The 27,142-nt window shown below is 41.8% G+C and overlaps 1 protein-coding gene across 3 annotated transcripts in view; it reads right to left on the bottom strand.

Moving 5' to 3' along the window:
• Window positions 1–27,142, bottom strand: part of LOC134340327 (LIM domain and actin-binding protein 1-like) — a 44,898-nt gene that overhangs the window by 11,970 nt on the left and 5,786 nt on the right. Inside the window, exons 1-5 of one of the 3 annotated variants that reach the window (XM_063037419.1) lie at window positions 18,082–18,354; window positions 17,279–17,420; window positions 7,548–7,699; window positions 2,866–2,958; window positions 957–1,061 (exon numbers count right to left, since the gene is read on the bottom strand). In XM_063037419.1, the coding sequence (XP_062893489.1) occupies window positions 957–1,061; window positions 2,866–2,958; window positions 7,548–7,634 (285 nt within the window). In that variant the 5' untranslated portion in view covers window positions 7,635–7,699; window positions 17,279–17,420; window positions 18,082–18,354. Of the gene's footprint in view, window positions 1–956; window positions 1,062–2,865; window positions 2,959–7,547; window positions 7,700–17,278; window positions 17,421–18,081; window positions 18,355–27,142 lie in introns of those variants that run through there. The other 2 variants (XM_063037417.1, XM_063037418.1) reach the window with 2 other exon arrangements.

Genomic DNA, 27,142 nt, shown 5'->3' on the forward strand with positions numbered 1-27,142 from the left:
GCACTTTAGTTTGTGATTCATCTGTACATTTTATCTGTACCTTAACAAGTTATCATGTGTTATGTGTACTACTGTGCTTTACACCCTGGTTTAGAGAAAATGTGTTTCTGTAATATATATAAAAAACATATACACACACACATACATATAGTTAAATGACAATAAACTTGACTTCACAAAGATCGCAGAGTGCAGGCTGACCAGGAGAGGGCACTAATTCACAGCTATAAAGCATATGGAGTTTGATCCACTGAATTCTGCAATGCATTCCAATATTTAGGTCACTTTTGGCTTATAAGGGCTCAACTTCTGGCACACCTATATACAACTAAGCTCCCGTAACATTAAACTCAAAGTCCAATGTACCTACATACCTGTGTATGAATGACAGAACTAGTCTCCTCCCTCTCCACTTTAGTAATTGTTTTTTTTCTTACCAGTCGTGTATGCTTCTGATGCCATTCATTAGAATATTGCAGAGATATGGTTACTATAATGTGTGATTGTTACAAAACCCATGTTAACCTGGAGATGGCCTTCAAGCAACTGAGCCAAGTGCAGGCACCTTATGAACATACAAGTGGTAGATGACAGTAATAGGTCGTAGGTTTAGTTCAAGTTCAAAGTAAATTTAAGATTCTCTCCACTGTGCATCTATAGAAGCTCGTCAAAGCTTCAACCCTTACACTGGCTAATGTTGAACCTAATCACATCAGAAAAGGAGGTCAAGGGTAATTTTAGAAAAGTAAAGCAGGACTTTGCTCCCCAAAATTCGTGAGGAAGGCAAACCTTCAAACATTCTCAGTCCAGGCACTGAGCTAAAACTAAGTTGGTGTATTCTTGGAACAATGCAGCTACAGTTCAGGTGCGAACAACCAAGCCACAGCATTATCAGTTCTACTGTGATCAATCCTGTACAACCATTCCTGCTAAAGTGCTGAAGTCCATTCACGTACCTTCTGCAACTCCGCATTGGAGGTGGTATTGGTCAAAGGTTCTGGTGGCACATTTTCTTTTTGTTCATTCTCATTGCTTGCATGTATTTCAAGGTCACTGTCAGGCTACAATAAATAAAGCCACACAAACATTCAGAGATTCAAAAGACCATTACAATAGCTTTGCAAACACTAGCTGCCTTTATTTGCAAGTCAGCTTAATTATTAGGTGTTTTAAATTAAAATTACAATCAAAATAAACCAAGTAATTACTTGTACGAAGGTAATGTAGGCAAATGAAGTGCCAACAATGCACAGTCATTAGGGACCAAAAGGGATGTACAAGGGGAGATGGAGCCTGCACTCTACTACAATGCTTCAATTCAAAACTCAGATCAGGACCAAGCAGACCAAGTCATAAAGACACTTGCTAGTAAATGAGAATAGGGAAGATAGACAAAACATCAGCATGGATGTGATGGGCTGAAGGTCTGTTTTTGTACTGTATGACTGACTACATGACCAAGTTACAACATCTTCAGTTTATATCCCGGTCCCCTGGGTCCTTTTACTCTGCTTTTTTGATCCAGTTGTGTTTTTGTTGCTGTCAAGTGGAAAATGAAGGGAAGGGGAGGACAAAGATGGTGAAATAATAGATTTGCGTTGCTATGAATTTTACATACATTGTTATTCATGTCATATCATGCATAGAGGATTTGCGTTCTTGTGGCATTTCTCCCAAAGCCCTTTATAGCCTATGACACATTTTGTGGCAGAGTCAGAGCTGCGATTCAACACCATTTCTCAGGACAGTTTCAACCGTGTGCAGTGCAGCCAATTGAGGGTAGGGCAGACCCTCTGCCTACCTGCTGATGGCATGCAGCCCAAGCCCCATTTACATGTTGGTGGCAACAGTCGAAAGGTTAGACATTACCAGCTATAAGCAGGCAGAGAAACCTGCAGCCTGATTTTCCAAGCAGGCCCAGCTGAAGGGAAGCTCGCTTTGTGTAGAGGTGGAGGATTGGAGGTCAAGCTCGGACACACACACTAACACCTTTCTCCTGTGCGTCAGTATTCTATCAAAACAACATTCTCACCTCATGTAAATACTTAGAATCTAACTAGTGACTATCCCTTTTGTGCAATCGTCAACTGCATTAAAAACCCCAATTCTGCTCCTTCACCGACACTTACAGCAAAAAACTCAATAGCAGCAGAGTAGCTGGAAACATCTCTCCCAATACTTTACATTGAAAAACAAATTCACAGGATTAAAGTTAAAAATATACTAGTGTGAAATTTGAAGAAAGGAGGCAGGAAAATCTCAGGAAAACTCAAGTGCTGGAATTTGTTTTTAGTGAATCTGCTCAGGGGAGGGGTGGACAATCATCACCGTTTTGACTCACCACCTCTCCACCGTTCAGTTGAGCTGTAGTCTCCTATGGTGAGATCATATTCAAGCAAAGTTGTCCAACTGCTGTACAGATTGACCACCTAGCCTCAAGAAAGATGGTGGCAAGTGCCACCACAGAATTACAGAGTAAGAAACAAGAGTTTGTGTTTCAGGTCGATGACCTTCTCTCAGAAAGGGGACAGCGAGAGGACATCCACATCTTCTTCCCTTTCCTAGTTCTGGTGAAGAGAAGTGGAGTGTTAACAGATTCCCTCACCAGATACACTGCATGGACTGCCGAGTGTTTCCAACATTTTCTACATTTCAGGGATGCAGATATTTTCATTACTGTTTTTGTGATCAAAAAGCAATGGCATCTGAACAAGCTAATTCTCACCATCAAGTTCTTGCAGTAGAAAAAGAGAACATTTGCAAAAGTGGAAATATCAAAGGTCTATAATACAACCTTGGAATAATAATTTGACCCACGTATCAACAGAAGAGTAGAAACAGCAAGTAAACGAAGGCCCCTTTTACCTGTGACAGCCTCTTTGGATTAGATAACTCTCTGGTGTTCCACAGCTCCTTGGTGTCCATGACTTCCCCTGGTACCACATGTTCTTCCAAAGCCTAGGCATTTTCCAAGACAACAGTTAGATTCAGAAGCAATCCTGCTCTGTTCACCAAACACCAAATGGATTGAGCAAGTCAACAAACATCATTTCTATAGTGCTTTTCACAGCCACCCGGGGGGGGGGGCGGGGGAGAGGAAAGAGGTTCCCACAGCATTTTGCAGCCAAAAAGAGGAACTTAGTAGTTATTGCTCCAATTAAGGGAAAAGCAGCAGCCATTTGCGCACAGCAAGCTCCCACAAACGGCAATGAGCATATTGTTAATGATGCCGATTAAGGGATGGATGCTGGCCAGGACACCAGGGATCTCTTGCACTGTGGGCTCTTTTACATTCACCTGGTAAGCAGCACCTCTGACAACACAGCACTCCCTCACTACTGCATCGTCTGCTCAAATTTCTGTGACGCGTTTTGAATCCACAATCTCCATCCGAGCAGTAAGAGCAACCATCTACCAGATGACAGCCATCACCCTGACAATACCTTGACGAAGGCAAGCTTAAAAAACCAGAAACAATTTGCTCAGTATTGTCCAAGCATAACTAAAGATGCAGAATTGCTTTTTGTACAAGCATGCACCATTAAAATACAATTCATCTTTGGACAGCAGCTGCTTGATAGTACTATTTTAAGAACAGAGTATTCCTGGAGTCCTGGCCAGTCATCCCACAACAAGGTCATCTCATTGTTGTTTCTGGGATTATGCCACGCACAAACTGCCTGCTTTGTTTGGCTATACTGCAATGACACTTTCATCCCATTTATAACTCCATAAAGATGTGAAAAATATACAAACCAAGCCTCTATTTTCCAGCTAGTCTCACATTTTAAGGTATACATTACCCCTCACCTCCTCTAAAATAGTAATAACCAAACAAGGAAAATATTGTCATGGTGTGCAGCATCCACCTTCAGAATATTCAACTCAAAACATAACTGAAATCATTAAGCTATTAATATGCACTCCACACAGTTCAAAGATAATGAATTATCCAAGGCTATGACTGGAAGTTTGAAGCATGAAGATGTGGGAATCAGTATTGAACTGAATTAAAAAGGCTGAAGTGGATAGCTCAGGGGAAATATTCTAGTGTTTACTGCTGTCAATGCACAGGACATGCATTTCATTCATTGAAATGAGACAAGTTTATCAATGTTGAATACAAACTTAGTTCAAGCGCAGTGAGATGAGAATGAGAGGTGCTAAAGGGACCTGGGAGAGGAACTGCAAGAACCACTCCTGGATCACAGGCATCCTCAAAGTGTTAACAATCTGGCAGACACCCACACTGTGGCTTCAAGCTTGGTGAATCAGTCAAACAATTACATTAGTGGTACAAAGACCCTACCAGGAGAGCACAGCAGCCCTTTGCAAGTAGGGACACGCCATCACCTAAACTAGTTATCCACCCAACCCAACAACCACCTGCCACTCCTACTGTGGGGGAATGTGCAGATTACAAAAACTAGAGTGGAAGTCCCCTTTGATCCCGAAGAACTGCCCAAGATGACCCTATTTAGCAGCAGCCACTAAATCAAATTAATAGTTTATAACCAAAAACCAAAGTGAGCAACAGGAAAATCAGGAGGATTCACCTTAAAATGCCCAAGTACAGAGCAAGTTATTGGAAGGTAGAGGGGTGCAGAACAGGATAGGGGACACGATTTATAAGTGGTGAAAATTAATATAAACACTAAAAGCAACATGGAAAGCAATCAACAACCTGAGAGCAAAAAGTACGAATCTTTCACCAGAAATGGGACAACACCTTGACGAAGGCAGGCTTAAAAAACCAGAAACAATTTGCTCAGTATTGTCCAAGCATAACTAAAGATGCAGAAGGTCCCGCATGGGAGGTTAGTTAGGAAAATTCAGTCGCTAGGTATACATAGAGAGGTGGTAAATTGGATTAGACATTGGCTCAATGGAAGAAGCCAGAGAGTGGTGGTAGAGAATTGCTTCTCTGAGTGGAGGCCTGTGACTAGTGGTGTGCCACAGGGATCAGTGCTGGGTCCATTGTTATTTGTCATCTATATCAATGATCTGGATGATAATGTGGTAAATTGGATCAGCAAGTTTGCTGATGATACAAAGATTGGAGGTGTAGTAGACAGTGAGGAAGGTTTTCAGAGCCTGCAGAGGGACTTGGACCAGCTGGAAAAATGGGCTGAAAAATGGCAGGTGGAGTTTAATACTGACAAGTGTGAGGTATTGCACATCGGAAGGACAAACCAACGTAGAACATACAGGGTTAATGGTAAGGCACTGAGGAGTGCAGTGGAACACAGGGATCTGGGAATACAGATACAAAATTCCCTAAAAGTGTCGTCACAGGCAGATAGGGTCGTAAAGAGAGCTTTTGGTACATTGGCCTTTATTAATTGAAGTATTGAGTATAAGAGCTGGAATGTTATGATGAGGTTATATAAGGCATTGGTGAGGCCGAATCTGGAGTATTGTGTTCAGTTTTGGTCACCAAATTACAGGAAGGATATAAATAAGGTTGAAAGAGTGCAGAGAAGGTTTACAAGGATGTTGCCGGGACTTGAGAAACTCAGTTACAGAGAAAGGTTGAATAGGTTGGGACTTTATTCCCTGGAGCATAGAAGAATGAGGGGAGATTTGATAAGAGGTATATAAAATTATGATGGGTATAGATAGAGTGAATGCAAGCAGGCTTTTTCCACTGAGGCAAGGGGAGAAAAAAAAAGAGGACATGGGTTAGGGTGAGGGGGGAAAAGTTTAAAGGGAACATTAGGGGGGGCTTCTTCACACAGAGAGTGGTGGGAGTATGGAATGAGCTGCCAGACGAGCTGGTAAATGCGGGTTCTTTTTTAACATTTAAGAATAAATTGGACAGATACATGGATGGGAGGCATATGGAGGGATATGGTCCGTGTGCAGGTCAGTGGGACTAGGCAGAAAATGGTTTGGCACTGCCAAGAAGGGCCAAAGGACCTGTTTCTGTGCTGTAGTTTCTATGGTTCTATCAACCCAAAATCTTCACTATTTCTCTTACCGGATGCTGTCAGATCAGATACATACACACTGCACTTAGATGAAAAAGGGCAAATGCACCTTTGTGCATTAGGAATTTAGGGTAACTGGCAACAATAGTCAAACAACCAGAATGAGTACACCAGTTGTGCACCAATTGGCACCAACTCCCCCAGGTTTCCTTGCTCAAGGAATGCACATGACTGGCAAGGCCAACATTTACTGTTTATCACCACTTGTCCCATAAATTGCTTGGTGTTTCAGAGGGTAATTAGGAGACAAATATGTTACCATGGCTCTGGAATCTCAAAAAAATCCTTTCCTGATATCAACATCTTATTTAAGATTAAATTATTGAATTTAAATTCCCCAGCTGTTATGATGGGATTTGAACTTGTATAGCTGAATCAGTAATTGCCTCTGGTCCAGTACCTTGACTATTATGCTACTATATCAAAACAACACAAATGACTGCCAGCAAAAGGCTGTGGACCTTCATCTGAGGAGACACAAACAAGGAGCTTTCAGCACATTATCGTTGCAAAGCAAGGTAAACAAATGCTGGTCCAATAGTGATGGGTAGTGAGGGAAATTTGCAAAAAGTAGGGAGGTTTTTTTTTGCTGCAGGACAATGGCATAGGAGAAAACTCCTGCATGTACTTACCAGTGTGCGCAGGTGTCACTAAGTTCATGGAGTACAATGCTGTAGCACAGCAAGAACAATTTGCGCCAGTTTGCTTTACAGGGAAAATGCTTGAAAGGTACCGATATCGTGGCCTAGTTAGTTACAGTGTAGCCACATTATCCAGCAGCGGCAGCTCAGCCTAGCTGGCACAACTCACTGCAGAGTTCAAAGTAACAGGCTCAAACTACACATTTGGTGATATCTTTGTTAAGCATAGGAAATAATGCATTGTTGGAAGTGTGGTTGGAGACCTTAAAACAAAGCCTTACAGTATATCCCTGTGAAAGATCAAATGTCACTGCTCAAAGCAGCACACAGTTGCCTGCCTTAGCCAACGTTCATCTAACAAACCAATCAATTGGCAATTTATCTCCAAGTTTGTGGGAACCTGCCATGCGCAAATTGACTGCTGCATTTGCTTGCAAAATAGCGACTGTGCTTGACTGGTCACAAATTACTTGGGACAGCTGGAAGATAAAGCCACCAGGGTATTTTTGTGCCACCTCAGACAAATGTGTAGTGGCCCTTTGATGGCACATTGACAGGTCTGTTACAGACTCAATAAGGAAAATACATGATGCAGATACAAAGCTACTGTAGTACCAAGGTTCTGGTCTTCAAGGTGCCAAGCCTACAGGTCATTCAAGCTAAAGGTGAAAGGATAGGGTAGAGGAGATGGAAAAGTGATGCATGCAAAAAAAGTGTGCCTGGTTAGCAGGCTTCATATTTCAAGTGCAGGTGTTGTCTTTAGCAAAAGCATACTCAGCTTAATTAGAACATCTTTGTGCATGTCCCAACTTTACAGCAAGAGCAAGGTTATACTAGTAGTCCTTAGTAACATTTCACAATGGTGCATTACTGTCAACTGTGCTGCAGATGGAAATGTATTCAAAAAGGTGTTTACTGTAGGAGATTGGAGGCTGGTCTCCTTCTGTGATGCAGTAGCCTGGTATAATGCCATTCTGTCTTTCACTGCCGACTGTTCCTGCATGTCTGTCAACTCCGTACCAACCTTAGATTCAGTTTTATCAGGGCTTGTTCCAGGCGAGGTATGGTCTGCATGAAGTGCAAACAGAGCCAAATTCAACATTAATGAATGCATCTCCAGATCAAAGCAAGCAACACTGTACAATAAAATACAATAAGACTGCCATTTAAGGTGACATGCAGTTCTCTTATTCCCCCCTCCCCCAACATCCCAGATTACAACCACACTATCAATCATGAAGGGAGAACTGGTTTACCCATCTGGCAATGATTACAGACCATGTCTGACTTTGTGACTAGCAACAAAATCAGTATACACTTGTTACATGGTCATTTACATTTTCTTTTTTCCTCTCAATTGACCAAATTTTTATTACCTTCAGCCAGAAAGGTATAGAACCAGCATTAGCTCCCAAAATCTCCATGCTGCCAACAAAATGTTAATAGGCACACTCACATAAACAAGACCCATTGTATACTAATCCTGAAGAGCAATATACATATCTCAGATACTCATAATCTGTACAGTCAACATTGAGAGGAGCTGAAAAACAGAAAGCACATTTGAAAGTACTGCTGTCTCAAAGATCTACTCACATAGTCCAAAACAAAAAAAAGAGGCCAAGCGTTTTGTGCCATGTTTGTTAGAAACAGTTTACCTGCCACCAATGCAATATTACTAAACAAAGTTCTTTTCCCCCCAAGCCTACAAACTTATAGGACAACTAGGAACTAGAGAAAGGGCCAGCCAGAGCAGAGGTACCTTGGTTGGGAGGGGTGGAGTTTCAAAGGTTGTTAGGCTGCCACTCCCTACTTTAGGACATCATTGAATAGAGAAATTGGGAGCAGATTTCTGGTCATAAGATCATTTTCCAGAAGGCATGTTTACTGAGGCGATGTTTGTGCAAGGAACAAAAGAATTTGAATTTATGAGGCATCTTAGCATAGCAGTTATGTCACATTTTACAGTGCCAGCTGTAAAATTGGGGTTCAATTGCTGCCACTGTCTACGAGGAGTTTGTACCTTCTCCATGTGAACGTGTGGGTTTCCACTGGGTGTTCTCATTTCCTCCTGCATTCCAAAGATGTATGGGCCACAGTTAGTAAATTGTGGGCATGCCCATGTAGTGCTGGAGCAATTCAACACTTGTGGGCTGCCCCCTGTACAATCTTGGGCTGTGTTGGTCGCTGATACAAACAATGCATTTCACTGCATGTTTTGATGTGCCTGTGACAAATAAAGCTCATCTTTATAAACAGTAAAGAGCTTCGGAAGAATGAAAAAGAAATACCAAGCAGAAGACTTCTAAGTAATCTGGGTTTTTGTTTTAAAGAGGGAAGCAAGGAAGGGGGCAGGGAAGCAGGATATAAAGAGTTGAAGAGCTGGATACTAGTGGGTGAGCAGTTAGAAAAGTCAAGGGCCAATGGGGCAGAAGGCTAGGGCAGCAATGAAGACAACCAGTCAAATGTAATTAATCTTCCGTGGATCTGTAAGCTAGAAGGAGGGCAACACATTTGAAGGAAAAAAGGGGTAATACCAGCAATTAATGTACAGAATGTAAGTTGGAAGGTGGCTTAGAGATGTCAGCAATTTCAGTGGAAGCAAGAAAGGACTATAGGCAGACAGTGTGGTGACAGCATTTGTTGGGGAATGCTAAATATGATGTAGGAAGCTCAGCCCTGTTACCAAACAGATTAGTGTGGTCTCACACTGCCAAAAGATGGAGTGGAGTTTGCAGGGTAGAGATGGGACACCAATAAGTAATAACTCACCCATGCCCCATAGGGCAAACTATTTAGCACAAGTGCAAATTTAATTGCGCACATACATTGCATCTCTGCACTGCATTCCACTTACTTCGTTCTGTGTTAAGCTGAGCACGATAGAATAAAACTACAGTGTACTTCTGACCATGGGATTTGATAAAATTGAAAAAAAAACAATAACCCTGATTTCAGGGCAAGTTGTTTATTATTTGTGCAAAAAAACATACAGAATGTTGGATAAAATTAGTAAAGCAGTACATAACCTTGAGCAATAAATCACTTCAGAATTCAAATAAGATCTTAAATCATTTTTGGTTCAAGAACTTCCTGAACCTGGACCACAGTTCTTAATGACAGTGTGATTGAGAAAAGCAAGTTCCTCAAGTGAACTTTGTGTAAATCAAGAAGCAGCTTCAGGGCCCAGGAAATTTGAAGGCCGGGACCTTTTGTTTGCGAACACAAGGAAATTCCAGCAGTCCTCAACAATTGGAGCAAAGCAGCTGTAGTGGTGGAGCGAAGTTCAAGGATTTTTTAAGCCAACAGTGATTAGTTGAGTATGGATCAGATCATACAGTGCAAGTGATTGGACACCCTGTCCTTGTGCCAACCTTTGTAACATTTTGAAGGTGTGTTTCAGTTCACAGCACAGTGATGTCTCTCATCTTAAATCAACCATAGAATGACTAAACACATTTGACTTCTGCTTCAGGGATTCTGACCTGTCACTAATATACTGACATGTCCAGAGAATAGGAGAGTACCATCCTTTGTGAATTAATATTTGCATACCGCCAAAGAACCATATAACACAGGACAGAATGGATTAAATCATGGCACATAGCAGACGTTCTCATTCAGGAGTTGCTATTTTAAGTCGCTTGTTCTAAACCATACTGTATATTACTTTTAATTCATTTCTGGAATATGAGTGCTCTTGGCAAGACTACTGTTTCATTGCCCATTTTTAATTGCTGCTTGAACTGAGCATCTTGGCAGACCATTTCAAAAATTATGTATCTGCAATTAGCTGGGATGCTGGATTTGAGCATTAGTGAAGAAGAATGAAGGGTTTTGTACTACAAGCTGGTAGTTTGGTGACCTGAACCAAATCAAAATTCCCCAGCTCTGGAGTGAGAGTCACCCTGATATTCCAGAGACTGAAGGGGGTTCTGCAGAGTGACAGGCTGTGATCCAGTAACACACCGCATCACAAGTTATGGTGTTTGGTGATGCAAGAGAAATCAGAGTGTGCCCCAAAATACTGCCCAAAAAGCAGTAAAAAGAAAAACAAAAACTAAAACTAGGTAGACACAATCCATAGACAGCAGAGTAGACACAGAACTCTCAGACCATCCTATTATACAAGATTCTACAAGACTGCCATGTTAACTATCAGTGGACAGGTTCTGCAGCTCACTTTTTCACCCCAGCTGTAATGTAACACACCCCTGAAATGCCAAGCAGAGCAACTCTCCTCAACCCTCCTCATTCACAGCCACTTGCTAGTAATCATGCTGGCACTTACTCTGCTAATCACCCCCTTGACCTCCACATCACCCCCACCCCTTGACTTGGGCAAAGACCCATTTTGCAATTTTACTCTGATCCACCACATCAATCTCTTATCTTTTACTGTATGTGTACAGATCACTATTAAATAGATCTGGAGAGATTTAGCATCTTTGCTATTAAGTTGACAGCAGGATGCCAATGCTGTGTAGATATAAAATAGCTACATAATATATGACCACGGGAAACAAGCTATAAGAGGCTATGCTCCCCCAGGATACATCAGCACATTTCTGGACTGGATTCATGTTATAATCCTTTTGGCCATGAGGCTGCTATGCAAAAATCCCATTTAGACCACACCCAAATATTTAATCTCATTTTAAAGAAAGATCAAGCTTTTCCCAATAAGGTGGAATGTGAAACTGCTACCTTATCTGGATAGAGTAAGAGGTGTTGTCAGCAGTGTAACATCACCACATAGATAGACTGCTAGTCATCACTGAAGGAGACATGCAACTTAGTCTATCCATCAAGGTACCAACAATCCATGTATAATTTAGAACTCTCTCATATCATTGGGTCCCCATGGGCTCCAGCAGTGCTCTTCAAATTGGATTTTATTTTTAAAACAATGACAGTAGGTAAGAGGCTGATGAGCTTCGGTTTCCTTCAATCCTTCAAGACTGCAGCACACAAAAGAATTGCCACAGCACAGACCACTGACATTTAGCCCATCAACTCTGCCAGCTCATCTTGGAGTAATCCTGTCAATTGCCCCAATCAAAGCTCAGATTTGATGTGAATAATAAATTGGGCCCACGTCCCACCCTTGCCATGGTGCTACAATGGAACCCCTTTACAGTATTTACCCTAACAAAGAAACTACAACAATAGTCACAAAACGAAAGCTTACAAACAGCTTTGCCACCACAGCCAAAAGATACCCAGCATCTGCTATGCAATAAGACCCTTCCTTAATGTGCTCTACAATGTCAGATTTGGTAACAGTTTTAAAAAAAAACAAACTACCAATGTGCTCTAATGCTAGGAACGCATCAACAGAACATGGCCTCTCCTCTGCAGTGACAAATTCTGCAAGAGTGTTCACATCAGTTCTTCAAGATCTTGATGAAATTGAGCACTGTATCCTTGAAATACTGCAGGATACAGTGAAAATACTTCCTTGCCTTTAGGGGCAAGAGACCAGATTGCAATAGGTTCCATTCCCCATAGTTCCCCTCATCTCTGCTGATGCTTGCCCTGGCCAATCCCAGAAAGGTGAGGGTTTTTTTTGAGAAAAGTTTAAAAAAGGCATGTAGAATTCCACACAACTCAAAAAAAAAGCTCACACTTATGTGGTCTGCTTTAAATGCTACAACTGACAGTTTTGCCAAATTAGAACTGGACTGCCAAAACTGTCAGCCAGCTCTGAACCATGGTACCTGGTTGCAAAGAAAGATTGTCATAATGCAAAGCCCAAAAATATGTCGACATGTTGACAAATTGCCGGCTGGTGGCATGGGGCATCAGTGCCGGACTTTCGACGAAGACTCCAGAGTTCGAATCCAGCTGGCTCCCTTGCACACTTTCCATCCGTGTTGGGTTGAGCGTTGAGCTAGCAACTTGGTCTCGTAAAAATAAGAAAGCCTGCTTAAAAAAAACGCCGTCATGACGGTGTCCCGATGACTCCACCTGGAGTTAAGGGCTTCATGTTGACAAATGGTAAGTTTTTTTTTCTTGCAAAAATTAAAGTTGCAGATTATACTTTATACCTTATTGTCACCAAACAATTGATACTAGAACATACAATCATCATAGCGATATTTGATTCTGCGCTTCCTGCTCCCTGGATTACAAATCGATAGTAAATATTAAAAATTTAAATTATAAATCTTAAATAGAAAATAGAAAAATGGAAAGTAAGGTAGTGCGCAAAAAAAAAACAGATGCAGGTCCGGATATTTGGAGGGTACGGCCCAGATCAGAGTCAGGATCCGTTCAGCAGTCTTATCACAGTTGGAAAGAAGCTGTTCCCAAATCTGGCCATATGAGTCTTTGAGCTCCTGAGCCTTCTCCCGGAGGGAAGAGGGACGAAAAGTGTGTTGGCTGGGTGGGTCGTGTCCTTGATTATCCTGGCAGCACTGCTCCGACAGCGTGCGGTGTAAAGTGAGTCCAAGTACAGAAGATTGGTTTGTGTGATGTGCTGCACCATGTTCACAATCTTCTGCAGCTTCTTCTGGTCTTGGACGGGACAACTTCCATACCAGGTTGTGATGCACCCTAGAAGAATGCTTTCTACAGTGCATCTATAAAAATCTGAGGGTTTCAGGGGACAGGCCAAAACACCATTGATTTAAAGTAGGTAGCAAAACCAAAACATTCAATATATTGATGGGAATCAAGGGTAACAAATTACCAAAAGGAAAATGTGTTCCCAAGTTATAAAAGGGATAGAAGGCTAATTTGAGACCTATGATTGGCCATTAATTGGTAATTAAATCTTTTAATTACAAATCAAATGAAAAAGCAGTTTACACATTTTGCAGGTAGATCATGCAAGATCCTTTTAAATGCAGAAAATTATTACATTCATAAAACTTTAACCACACCCTTTGATTCACACACAAGAAATGACTTCACTTGGAGAAATGCTAGATCATAAAACAGGAGAAACGGGAAAGAAAAGGGTGACTGTACTAAAACAAAGGGAATGACAGACAGTGTAGCTGGAGTGCTTGAAAACCAGCAGCACAACTTGAACAGCACAGATCCTAAGAGAGAAATACATTCTAACAAAGCACAGGAACACCCGCTTGAGTGAGTGTCCTAGGACGCTGAGGGAAACCATCTTCGCCTTGGAGAGGGGTACAAAGTGCAAAAGGTTTGAAGGGGATTGGGCATTCAAACTGGAGATGCTGGTTACATTTCAACATGAGACTGAAAGAGCAAGGTAAATGTTGATATTCAAGATCCTCAAAAGAATTGGGTAGATACAGGAAGGACTCATGGATTCAAATATCCTAGACTGCTGGATACGAGAAAGCTTGCTGAGAAAGTGGATGTACTTCATTTTTAAGGAAGCAATGAACTATTTTTCATACGAGCAGAATATTGAACAGCAGGCTGAAGCACTAATACTGGGGGGGTGGGGGGGAGCTGCAGAGAGCTGGGGCTTTAAGCACCTCCAGTGAGGCATCATCAGAATCTCAGAACTAGTCTATGGCTGAGATTCAGGCTTATTTTCATCGATTGTGTCTTTGTTTCCAATGTACCGGTATTACTGGAGATGGGACACAGTCTTTTTTCCCCCATCCACCCCAAGGCCAGCATTATTTTCTGTCTGTTGCAAACTGGACCCTCTTATTCCAAGCAAAAAACTCCATAAGAAATTAGAGCACGCAAACAAATGGTCTCTCACTCAATTATTAGTAGGGAGCCCCTGACAATGTGTGTGAACAGCTGGATGAACAGATGTTCCATCTGTTTTGGGAAGGTGCCAAGCAAAGTGCATATGGGAGCCATGGTGATGGATGAATGAACATAGGCAGCCCAGAGGCAAAGTGGCAAGGAGGCAGGGAGTGAAAAGGATCATAGCTTATGGGCAGAAACACTAATGAGACTGAGTTGTTTACACAAAAACTGTTTGCTCACTGCTCCACTGGCAGGAGTCGGCATGCATTTGTCTCAACTGCTAGCTTACTGTTCCCTCTATCTCCATTTTTATGGTCATCCCTGGTTGGGGGCCTCCATCTTCTAGGCCTGAAGAGATCCATAATTAAATCCCAACCCATTTTGCCCTTTTTGAGCAAGAACTAAATCTTCTGTGCTAGCTGGTGGCGTAGTGGCATCAGCGCCGGACTTCAGAGCAAAGGCTCGAGTTCGAGTCCAGCTGGCTCCCCTGGCATGCTTTCCATCCGTACTGGGTTGAGCGTCGGGCTAGCAACTCGACCTCATAAAGGAATTGCCTGCTCCAGAAACATCAACAGCAAAAAGTTGATGGCCTATGCTCTCTCGTGAGTTTAAGGCGGCAATTCTCTTCTCTCCCCCCCCCCCCAAATCTTCTGTGCTTTCTCACCATTGCCCCATTTCCCACCCCTCCTTCACCACCCATCCAGGCCAGTGAAGATATGCTCTAATGCAGAACCTGTATCAATGTAGTTGAAAAATATCTTTGTTTGGTATTCAGATCACATTCAGGTAGTTAACAGATTGTTAGGGGCATAAAAGACCATGAGATTTACAATTTCTCCTTCCAGTAAACAAATCCCCCTCCCCCATATTTCCTTTTCTCCTATGGTCCGCTCTCATCTCCTATCAGGTGCCTTCTTCTCTAGCCCTTGACATTTCCCACCCACCTGGCTTCACCCATCACCTTCCAGCTAGCCTCCTTCTCCTCCCCCACCTTTTTATTCTAGTGCCTTTTCCCTTCCTTTTCAGTCCTGAATGTGGCCCCGGCCTGAAATATCAACTATCTATTCATTTCTATAGATGCTGCCTGACCTGCAGGGTTCCGTCAGCACTTTGTGTGTGTTACCCACTTTTCAATCCAAAGAATGTTGGTTCACTGCGACCTTAGAGCTCTGAAGATACAGTTTAGTATAAAGAACTGCAAGACAAGTATCAGACTTCAAAAGAACAAACAGCAATTCAGCTGGGAATATTCAGCTGGTTACACAGTAATATTAAAAATTAACAAGGTATTCCAATTTATAACAAAGCCAAATGGGGGTGTGAGGAAAGGGAAGAAGTGTCCAGATTCTATGATCTGTATTAAAACACTCCAGAAATTCAGACACAAGAATGCTCCATATTCCCTTTGAAAAAGAACTTTGCAAAACACTTTAAAAGCAGTTCTTCAAATGAAAGCTTCTCAGTACTTTTTTTTAAAAAAAAAGCGCTCGATCATGGTGAGTTGCTGTTGAGTCACCCAGAGGTGAACTACCCCAAGACTGAGATGTGACATTAATGCATTACCTATTGGGAGGTGAGGGGGGGGAGGGAGAGACTGGTGAAATATTTGAATAAATTTGAAAATCAAACCTCATGAATACAGAGCCAGTACTGCACTCCAGGAAGTGAAAAAATTAGTGGCTACTTCAGTTATACTTAAAGTGACCACCAGCACTGTTCCAAGCCTAATTTAGAAGACATCACTTAAGCAGTAGTGTTTATTCCAAAATGGATTAACCCACTGAAAGCTCACCATGTCCGCAGCAACAATATAATGTGCAAGTACATTCATTAAAAAAATATATTTTTTTTAAAAACAATCATTTTCCCAAGGATTCCTCAGTGTTCAAGTCCAATGCTTCTTAAATCTCACCATCACCAACAGTCCAGGACATTTCTTTTCCAAAACACTTAATATCTAACAATATGACAGCGAACCGGATGCAGTCTTGTGATTAGCAAGCAATTACTAATAAAATTTGAAAAATACTTGGCAATCTTGGATTTTGTAGTTATCTAATAGCAAGTGGTTACCTACTGCATTCTGAGCAGTTAGTCAAGAGTTGCCTTTTGTCTCTCCAAAAAGCATCTTTTTGTTAGCTGGCATCACTAAACAATGTGATGCAACACTACACTCTGCTATAATCCAAGCAATAGATGATCCAATGCTAACGCACACAGGGCATTGAAATGCTAATGTAATGATTAGTAAGAAGATTTAAGGCTACAGTAACATGCTAATCAGAAGACACTGGGTTTATTTCTTCAAATTCCCTTTTTCATGCAGCAAGTCACTTTTGGCAACAAGACCAGTTTTTAAGAGGACACAGGAGAATTATGCATACTTTGCACTGAACACTTAGAAAATCTGAGTTAATTGGCAATGTAAACAAGGTACTTTGCCTGCCACCAGGACAGCAGGCATTTCTAAACAGAAAAAAAAAGAGCTGGTTTCATTCCAATCGCAGTACAAAACTTGAAACAGCTGGTCATGAGGCCAAGAGGCGAAAATGCTTCAAGCGGTTGTGGAAACAATTCGGCAAATGGAACCAGGCCACTTTCTAGAGCAGGAGTGTGCCGTTATCACTGATTCGTTTTAAGCTCAGTGGCCGCGCTAGAAATGTAACATTAAATGGCAGTTTTCAGACGTTCAGCAGATCAGTACATTAAAAAATACACACTTGCTAAACTTGCACTGTCCAAGTCTGACGACACATTTTACTACAAGCACTACTTTCATTCACAATTTAAAAAGCCCTGTGCTACTAATGCCTCCTCAGTGGCGTGGTACTTTCCAAAATTCAAGATAACAGCGCCTTCTACAAATAATAGAATGATTTAGTGAACACAACAAAGACAAGGATACAACCCAACTATAACCCATTTTCCATCCCGCCACGATATAAAAAAAATTCTTACCAAAATCATCTGATTTAAAGCCACTTGCGCTCCCGTCCTTTGCTTTGTTCTCCACCACGCCTTCAATCAGACAGCTGCCTTCTGCAGTCCTGTCTAACCACTTCTTGGAAACGTCAGACTTGAGGTGCCGATCTCGGGCAGCCTGCTTGAGAACAAAAAAACTCAGCACACTGGATTCTGAACTGGGAGGAAGCACTTCAGGACCATTCTCATTTACTCTTTATATCTCATTAGTTTAAGAACAGAACGCATGTTTTGGCTATCAATTGCAGCTGAAAACAACTTGCACATCACATTATCTATTGAAGGAAACGCAAATCACTTCTTTAATCAAATCATCTTCGTCTGCCTTCTGAAACAGTTGCCAATTAGCATGTTGCCTGCCTGAAAAGAACTAGCAGATGCAATTAGCGCCAAGCATAAAGAAACTCAGACAATGAAGCGAACGCTGAGGAGGCCCATCTGCCCGGGTTCAGACCCATATGATTGCATCACACGAGTCTTAATAAACTTGCATGCTGTTAACGACAGCACTGCACAGCCATCTGGATTAACAAAAGTTCAAAAGCCTTGTAGCATTTACGGACAAGAGTGACCCCATCTGCAGTGATCATAGGGGCCCCTCTAATCCCATTTCCAGATGGTGAAAAAAATTGTCGAGTACCTACGATCACTTGCAACTCCATATGCCGCTGGTAATTGAATTACCTACATGTCGCCTGAAGCATTCATTTAAAAAGCAGTACCTGGTGCGCACATTTGGATGACGAACTAAACTGAAAAAAAATCAACCTGATACTTACCCAGGTTATACCGTTACATGCAACATCTTTAGCAATTTCAGGGCAGACAGTAGTGAGAATTGCTTCAGTTGTTCAGGTTCAAAAACACATTCTGTACATCAATATGGTACAGTTGTACTCATTTGGTTTACATAAATGCAAAAAAAGTTCTTCCATCAACTTTCACAAAGTATTTCTGACAGTATAGCAAAATTCCAGCGAGTAGAATCACTGCAGAAATGAGGGTTTTATGTACTTGGCCAGGTCTTTGGCCAAGTTATCCAATTAATCCCACCCTCAAAATAATTTTCCTTTCAGAGTGTGGCAAGTCTTTCTCTGCGAACAGCAGGAGGAGGAGCTTTGAATATCTTTAAACCAGCAGTAGATAAGATTCTTGAAAAGGGGTGAAAGGTTATGACATGGAGGTTGTCAGAGGGTCACACACACTTTATTAAATAAATAATCAAGGAGTCTCGAGGAGCTGAATGGCCCGCTATGAATTCATGTATTTTATATATTTAAGAAGCACAGTGAGGAACAGGCCCTTCTGTCGCACTGAGTGGCACCGCCCAGCAACCCACCTATTTAACCCCAGCCGAATCACATGACAATTTACAATGACCAATTCACCTATGCCTTTGGAATGTAGGAGGAAACTGGAGTGCACAGAGGAAATACATGAAACAACTGGGAAAACGTACAAACTATTTAGACTGTGCTGGAACTGAGCTCCAATCTCTGACGCCATGAGCTGTAATAGTGTTGCACTAACCGCTACGCTACTGTGACGCCCCAAAATTCACAGTCACAGATGTGGAAATGCAGGAGATTGAACTCAAGCTGTCAAACAAATAAATCCAAGAGTCATTCCCCACACCAAACATGGGCAGGGGATTCAACAGCAATAAGCATTACAAACAACAGGAATTCTGCAGATGCTGGAAATTCAAGCAACATACATCAAAGTTGCTGGTGACAACAACAACTCCCTTGTCCATTCGTCCCCCCCATCCCTCCCCACTGATCTCCCTCCTGGCACTTATCCGTGTAAGCGGAACAAGTGCTACACATGCCCTTACACTTCCTCCCTTACCACCATTCAGGGCCCCAAACAGTCCTTCCGGGTGAGGCATCACTTCACCTGTGAGTCGACTGGGGTGATATACTGTGTCCGGTGCTCCCGATGTGGCCTTTTATATATTGGTGAGACCCAACGCAGACTGGGAGACCGCTTTGCTGAACATCTACGCTCTGTCCGCCAGAGAAAGCAGGATCTCCCAGTGGCCACACATTTTAATTCCACATCCCATTCCCATTCTGACATGTCTATCCACGGCCTCCTCTACTGTAAAGATGAAGCCACACTCAGGTTGGAGGAACAACACCTTATATTCCATCTGGGTAGCCTCCAACCTGATGGCATGAACATCGACTTCTCTTACTTCCGCTAAGGCCCCACCTCCCCCTCGTACCCCATCTGTTACTTATTTTATACACACATTCTTTCTCTCACTCTCCTTTTTCTCCCTCTGTCCCTCTGAATATACCTCTTGCCCATCCTCTGGGTCACCCCCCCCCGTCTTTCTCCCTAGGCCTCCTGTCCCATGATCCTCTCGTATCCCCTTTTGCCTATCACCTGTCCAGCTCTTGGCTCTATCCCTCCCCCTCCTGTCTTCTCCTATCATTTTGCATCTCCCCCTCCAGCTTTCAAATCCCTTACTCACTCTTCCTTCAGTTAGTCCTGACGAAGGGTCTCGGCCTGAAACGTCGACTGCGCCTCTTCCTATAGATGCTGCTTGGCCTGCTGCGTTCACCAGCAACTTTGATGTATGTTGCATAAGCATTACAACTAAGGTGAAACATTATCTGCACACGTGGACTTCGCTGTAGGGTCAAAGGATGATTAGAAGTGGACTTTTTAATTGTTCTTTTCTCACTAAGGGTCACTGAAACTGATTGAACTTGGACCCTTTCTGCTGTTACCTTGTTGAGCCATCTGGACTTGCACAGGATTTTGTGTGGAAGTCACTTAGGACATGTTGACTATGTTGCTTTTGTCTCCAGGAAAGTGAGCCCAGTCAGTTCATTGTCATCTGCATTAACAGTGACAGAACAGATTTCTCCTGGATTAGTCTTCGGTAAATTGAAATACTATTCTGAATGCATTTGAAAGTAAATGTTCAATTTATTTTCGCACCTTTAAATTCAGGATATTCTCAATGTGTTTCACAGTCAAAACAGTACTTTTAAAGTCTAGTCACTTGATTTCCGCCTCCTCAGGCACTCCCTTGTGGACTACAATAATTTGTTTCCACCTCACTTCTGTGGGTTGAGGTAGCTGTAGAGAATTATATGAGATTGCAGACTTCGCCACAGGAGGGCAGATGGTGGTTGACAGGTTGGGTGGATATGTCATTTGAAATTAATGTTCCTTTTTACTAGGCCTTCACATTCTTCCATCACAGAGACAAGAGGTCCTCAGTGCTTTTCCAGATGGCAGTCCTCCATTTTCACTACCCTTAGACCAGGGATTCCCACAAGTCAATGAGGGTGTTACATTATCTCAAGGAGATTTGAGAACACCCTTGAATGTTTTTCTCCATCCTCCTGAAAATCATTTACTGTTAAAGAGCTGAGGTGGATTATAAATGTCTGGAGCAAGGCTTGTGAATGCCTTGGCCCATCCATTGGAACTAGTTGAACATGAACAGAGCATCAATGTTGTAAACGTTGGCCGTGGAGGGGACAATAATATTGGCTCATTTGTCCTGCTAATCAATATGGGGAATTTTGCAGATTCAGAGTTTAAGGGGTGCCAACTGTGGCTAGTCAATATCTTAGAGATAATTCTGAAGGGCAGAGATCACTGCTGCATAGTAGACTTGAGTTTGACAGTAGGTTGTCTCTGAGTTGGCCAAAGGCCATGTTAGCACATGAGACCAAGGTGAATTTCAACAGTGAATCTGTCATTGCTGGGAGGTGGCTCCCAACATTAGGGAAAGTGATCCACATTTTCCCAGATCTCAATGTTTATCCACTGCTGCTATGCAGGAAGTGTTTGTGCAAATTGAATACAATGATATAATGGATAATTTTTTTTAAATTCCTTGACTATACAGTAAGATAGGTATTAGTCTGGAAAAATGGAGAGTAAACTGCGTTTCAGTTTCTCTCATTCATAAGATGGGTACTCACTGGAGTGCAGCACACATCCAGCAAATGCACTACAGTTTCACCCTAGTTGAGTCAAACTTGATCCCATAACCATTTTACTTGGAGGGATGTGTGCCATCCAATGGACTCAGGTTGAAAGCTATCATACTTCTGATCTTAAACAAAGATCCAAGCTTTATGAAATTATTGGGCTTCTGATCATCCTGAAATGTGAAGTCACTTTCTTTCCACAGATGCTAGTCAACTTGTTGACCAATTTTGGCATTTCCTGCTCTTATCATGTGATTGTGCTTTTTGGTGAAATGGACTTCTAAGAATTAATGACATTCATTTAAGGTAGTATTGGGAGGAAAATGCTCCAAAACATTTTACAACTAAAGCATTCAAGTGCAAAGACAGCAAGATCATGTGAATGACAAACAAGCTAATGACCAGATAATTTGATGACGCTGGTCAAAGTACAAATTCTGGCCAGGATCTTGAACTCCTCTTGGTAACCTGCCAAAGAAACAGCCAAAAAAACAGGCTCAGCCAAGAGACTTAGCCTCTGTCACTGGAAACTAACCATCCAGTTCTAAGAGTTGAAAGTACTCTTAGTACAGTTCACACTGGAAAGACAAATCCATAATTGGATTGCTTCGCAAGGTTCAAGAGGGTATAAATCAAATATTTTCACCCCAGCAGTGCACCAAAATGAAATCCTAACACCACTGTTTAGCAATAACAAAATGCAGATGCTGGAAGTGGGAAAAGAAAATCAAATGGTCAGAACATTTGTGTAGAGAACAGGGAAATTCCTATTTTAAATATGGATTTTTCATCAGAAATTACCAGGAAAGTAAGCAGAAAAAGAAACAAAGAATTATCTGTAAAGCAAATGGAGGGTGAGGAGGATTGGATAATAGCCAAGTTTAAAAGAAGTTTCCCAAATGCCTCAACCACACCTTCCTTGTCACGTCCACCGAAAAATAAAACGGAAAGAAGTGTGAGGTGTTGCATTTTGGAAGGACAAGTCAAGATAGGACATACACAGTAAATGGTAGGGCACTGAGGAGTGTGGAGGAACAAAGGGATCTGGGAGTTCAAATACATAATTCCCTGAAAGTGGCGTCACAGGTAGACAGGGTTGTAAAGGCGGCTTTTGGCATCCTGGCATTCATAAATCAGAGTATTAAGTATAGGAGTTGGGATGTTATGCGGAGGTTGTATAAGACATTGGTGAGGCCAAATATGGAGTATTGTGTACAGTTCTGGTCACCTAACTATAGGAAGGATATCAATAAGACTGAAAGAGTGCAGAGAAGATTTACTAAAATGTTGCCGGGTCTTCAGGAGTTGAGTTACAGGGAACGATTGAACAGGTTAGGACTTTATTCCTTGGAGCGTAGAAGAATGAGGGGAGATTTGATAGAGGTTTACAAAATTATGAGGGGTATAGACAGAGTAAATGTGAATAGGCTCTTTCCACTTAGATTAGGAGAGATAAATATGAGAGGACATGGCTTTAGGGTGAAAGGGGGAAGGTTTAGGGGGAACATTAGGGGGAACTTCTTCACTCAGAGTGGTGGGAGTGTGGAACGAGCTGCCATCTAACGTGGTAAATACGGGCTCACTCTTACGTTTTAAGAATAAATTGGATAGGTACATGGATGGGAGAGGTCTGGAGGGTTATGGACTGGATGCAGGTCAATGGGACTAGCGGAATAATGTTACGGCACAGACTAGAAGGGCCGAGTAGCCTGTTTTCTGTGCTGTAGTGTTCTATGGTTTTAACTACTAATGTTCTGAAATGACCGTAGTCATGCCAAGACAAAGCTACAAGTCCCAGTATAAGGGGACTGTACTGTTCTTCAAGCTTGCAGTGAGCTCAGAGGTATAATGCAGGAGGCCAGTGACAGATATTGAGTAGCAGTGTCGGAGAAGTCGCGTGATGAGTCATGGACAGCAGAGCCCTGCACCTCACAAGGCACACAGGGCTGGCAGACGACACTCACATGGCAGCAGGTGACTCTGCTGCCACTAGGTGGTTTAAAGCATCCGAATTAGTAGTTTTGTCATTAAACTTCCCACCCCTAATAATTTGAGGCTTTTTAAAGACTGGCACTTTTGGAGTTCAAATCCAGACCCACAGAACTTTGTACTTTGATCAGACTCCTTTGACAATGCTGCTGAAGTCCAGTGTGAATGTGTCACACAGACCAAACTCAGACTAACTGAGTGGACAGCCCAAGGATCCAGAGCGGATCTCCTTTACTTCTTCTACCCACCATGAAACAAGCTTTTGGAAAGAATGCTTCATCAACTTAACATGAGAAAAACAAAAAGAATCAACACACAACTGTGACCATTGTTCATAAACATCATGGTTGAGTCCTTAAAAAGATGGGGACTGCTGTTATGGCAATAAATTGGAACTGCATCTGGCAAATTGGGACACAGGCAGAAATATTAAAAGCAGCTTTGCATCAGATGTTTGATTGCAAATTGTGCAGGTGCCCAAAAAAAGGAATGCTATATTCCCAGATCCCAAGAGCAGGTAGACTCAGATTTAGTTCCTTATATGCTGTTCTCCCATAAGCAAAGAGTTGGAGCAAATGGTCTCAGTTTGAAGGACAGAGAGAAGAAGTGGGGCAATACACAGACTGGCCTACCAAGCAGCCGAGTTCAGCTGAAGCTCCTGTTCAGAGTGCATGCAAGGGCATTATTGGTGTTGACGGTGATGTGCCCAAGTGTTCATAACTAGGGACAAATCTGATGTGTGGGACTCAGGCTGGGAAAAAAATACAGATGGAAAGTCTAAGAAATAGAACAATATGCAATGATAAAGAGTAGAAACAAATGCAAAATGGAACAGGAGATCGGAAGTACAAAAAAGCATCACAAAAAAAGTCCCCATCACCTGTGCACTGCATTAGTTCAGACAGTAGAAAATGTGTTCCAAGTGTGCAGTCACCATTTTGAGGGACAAACATTTTGGATTACTGCTACATATCAACATTTGAGCACGGTAACACTGAGCGCATCAGTGAATTTTTAGTCATTTGTTTCAGCAAATGAATGGCAGATTACGTCAATTGACAGAAGCAGATCCAATTCCAGATGAAGACACACCCATTCACCAAGGTGAGGGCTTCCCCAAATCAACAAATTCCATCACTTCAGGATTCTCTGCAGTGTATGCAGAGCATCGACGCTCAGGTAAATAACTCTAATCAAGTATAGCACTTGCATTTTGTTTAAAATCCTACTTTTCGATCAACTGTCATTGGCTTTCCACCCCTCAGAACCTAAACAACTTAATCCTCTTCTTTGCTATTGTAGCACTCTGCAGAAGTTACTCAATATAATAAAATGCAAAGAACTGATGCGGAACCTTGTGGTACATGCTTGCCATGTGATGGATATTAACTTCTTGGCCATTAGAATTCTTTCTCTTTCTTGGCCATTTGCTAATCTTGCTTCCTAAGCACAGCATTTGCACTAGTAAGATCACAAACAGATGTAAATAAACTTCCAACTAACTTCTGGTTGTAAATGGAAGTCAGTCTTCAGTTCTTGAAATCTAAATGGGAAGCAGTAATCACCTTGAGGTTAAAACAAGTATTGTCTAACGACCAGATTTGCAAACAAGTTTTGTGGATAGTAGACATTCTGTCTGGGAGAAGCAAGGTTTAGATCAATACAACTGCTTTATTACTGCTCAAGGTGCAGTACAAGAAAATGGGTTGTTTCAAACAGACAGGCCGACTCATAGAAGCTTGTAGAACAAATAAGATATTATTTAGCTGCATGTCTATAACTATTATGTGTCTACAGTTGGAAGGTGTTATGTGCTTAAGGAAGTTAGCTTCACAGCATTAATAGTAGGTAGCTAAAGAACTACAGTTAAAGTCAGAAGTTTACATACATCTTAGCCAAGTACATTTAAACTCAGTTTTTCACAATTCCTGATATTTAATCCTAGAAAACATTCCCTGTCTTAGGTCAGTTAGGATCACTACTTTATTTTAAGAATGTCAAATGTCAGAGTAATAGTAGAGAGAATGATTTATTTCAGCTTTTATTTCTTTCATTACTTTCCCAGTGGGTCAGAAGTTTACATACACTTTGTTAGTATTTGGTAGCATTGCCTTTAAATTGTTTAACTTGGGTCAAATGTTTTGGGTAGCCTTCCACAAGCTTCTCACAGTAAGTTGCTGGAATTTTGTTCCATTCCTCCAGACAGAACTGGTGTAACTGAGTCCGGTTTGTAGGCCTCCTTGCTCGCACACGCTTTTTCAGTTCTGCCCACAAATTTTCTATCGGATTGAGGTCAGGGCTTTGTGATGGCCACTCCAATACCTTGACTTTGTCCTTAAGCAATGTTCCCACAACTTTGGAGGTATGCTGGGGGTCATTGTCCATTTGGAAGACCTATTTGCACCGAGCTTTAACTTCCTGGCTGATGTCTTGAGATGTTGCTTCAATATATCCACATAATTTTCCTTCCTCATGATTCCATCTATTTTGTGAAGTGCACCAGTCCCTTCTGCAGCAAAGTACCCCCACAACATGATGCTGCCACCCCCATGCTTCACGATTGGGATGGTGTTCTTCAGCTTACAAGCCTCACCCTTTTTCCTCCAAACATAACGATGGACATTATGGCCAAACAGTTCAATTTTTGTTTCATCAGACCAGAGGACATTTCTCCAAAAAGTAAGATCTTTGTCCCCATGTGCCCTTGCAAACGGTAGTCTGTCTTTTTTCAAAATGGAGGTTTTGGAGCAGTGGCTTCTTCCTTGCTGAGCAGCCTTTCAGGTTATGTCGATATAGGACTCATTTTACTGTGGATATAGATACTTGTCTACCTGTTTCCTTCAGCATCTTCACAAGGTCCTTTGCTGTTGTTCTGGGATTGATTTGCACTTTTTACGCCAAAGTACGTTCATCTCTAGGAGACAGAATGCGTCTCCTTCCTGAGCGGTATGACGGCTTCGTGGTCCCATGGTGTTTATACTTGTGTACTATTGTTTGTACAGATGAACGTGGTACCTTCAGGCGTTTGGAAATTGCTCCCAAGGATGAACCAGACTTGACATCATTTTCTGACCTCAATCCGATAGAAAGTTTGTGGGCAGAACTGAAAAAGCGTGTGCGAGAAGGAGGCCTACAAACCTGACTCAGTTACACCAGTTCTGTCTGGAGGAATGGAAAATTCCAGCAGCTTACTGTGAGAAGCTTGTGGAAGGCTACCCAAAAAGTTTGACCCAAGTTAAACAATTTAAAGGCAATGCTACCAAATACTAACAAAGTGTATGTAAACTTCTGAACCACTGGGAAAGAGATGAAAGAAATAAAAGCTGAAATAAATCATTCTTTCTACTATTATTCTGACATATGACATTCTTAAAATATGATCCTAACTGACCTAAGACAGGGAATATTTTCTAGGATTAAATGTCAGGAATTGTGAAAAACTGAGTTTAAATGTATTTGGCTAAGGCATATGCAAACTTCTGACTTCAACTGTATGTCTCCAAAATGATTTTTGGCTGTTTGTGTTGGAAGGATATCTGAGGAAATATCATATGCACATGAAGTCACCAGTGGTAGAAAAAAATGTTATAAAAGTAGAAAGCAGTTCAGGCTTACTAGGAATGGTTGAAGAACATCAAGAAGAATGATAGGTAGATGGGGTGAATAGAATTCTTTCCTCTAGCTTTGGTTTCTGTGATGGACAACTTCCTCATCTACATCATGCAATGTCTTTTTAGCTTGTAGGAACTGTACCTGCGTTTTTGAAATCCTTTGAGTTTAAGAAATGCGTTGTGCTTTAGAAGCAGTTTGTAATTGGGAAATAACTGTTTAAGATAGAAATCCTCTGAGTTTTAAATGGGTTTTAAATATGCTGTTTGGATTTAAACAT

This window comes from Mobula hypostoma, chromosome X1 (assembly GCF_963921235.1).
Source record: "Mobula hypostoma chromosome X1, sMobHyp1.1, whole genome shotgun sequence".
In the NCBI taxonomy this organism is placed as follows: Eukaryota; Metazoa; Chordata; class Chondrichthyes; order Myliobatiformes; family Myliobatidae; genus Mobula; species Mobula hypostoma.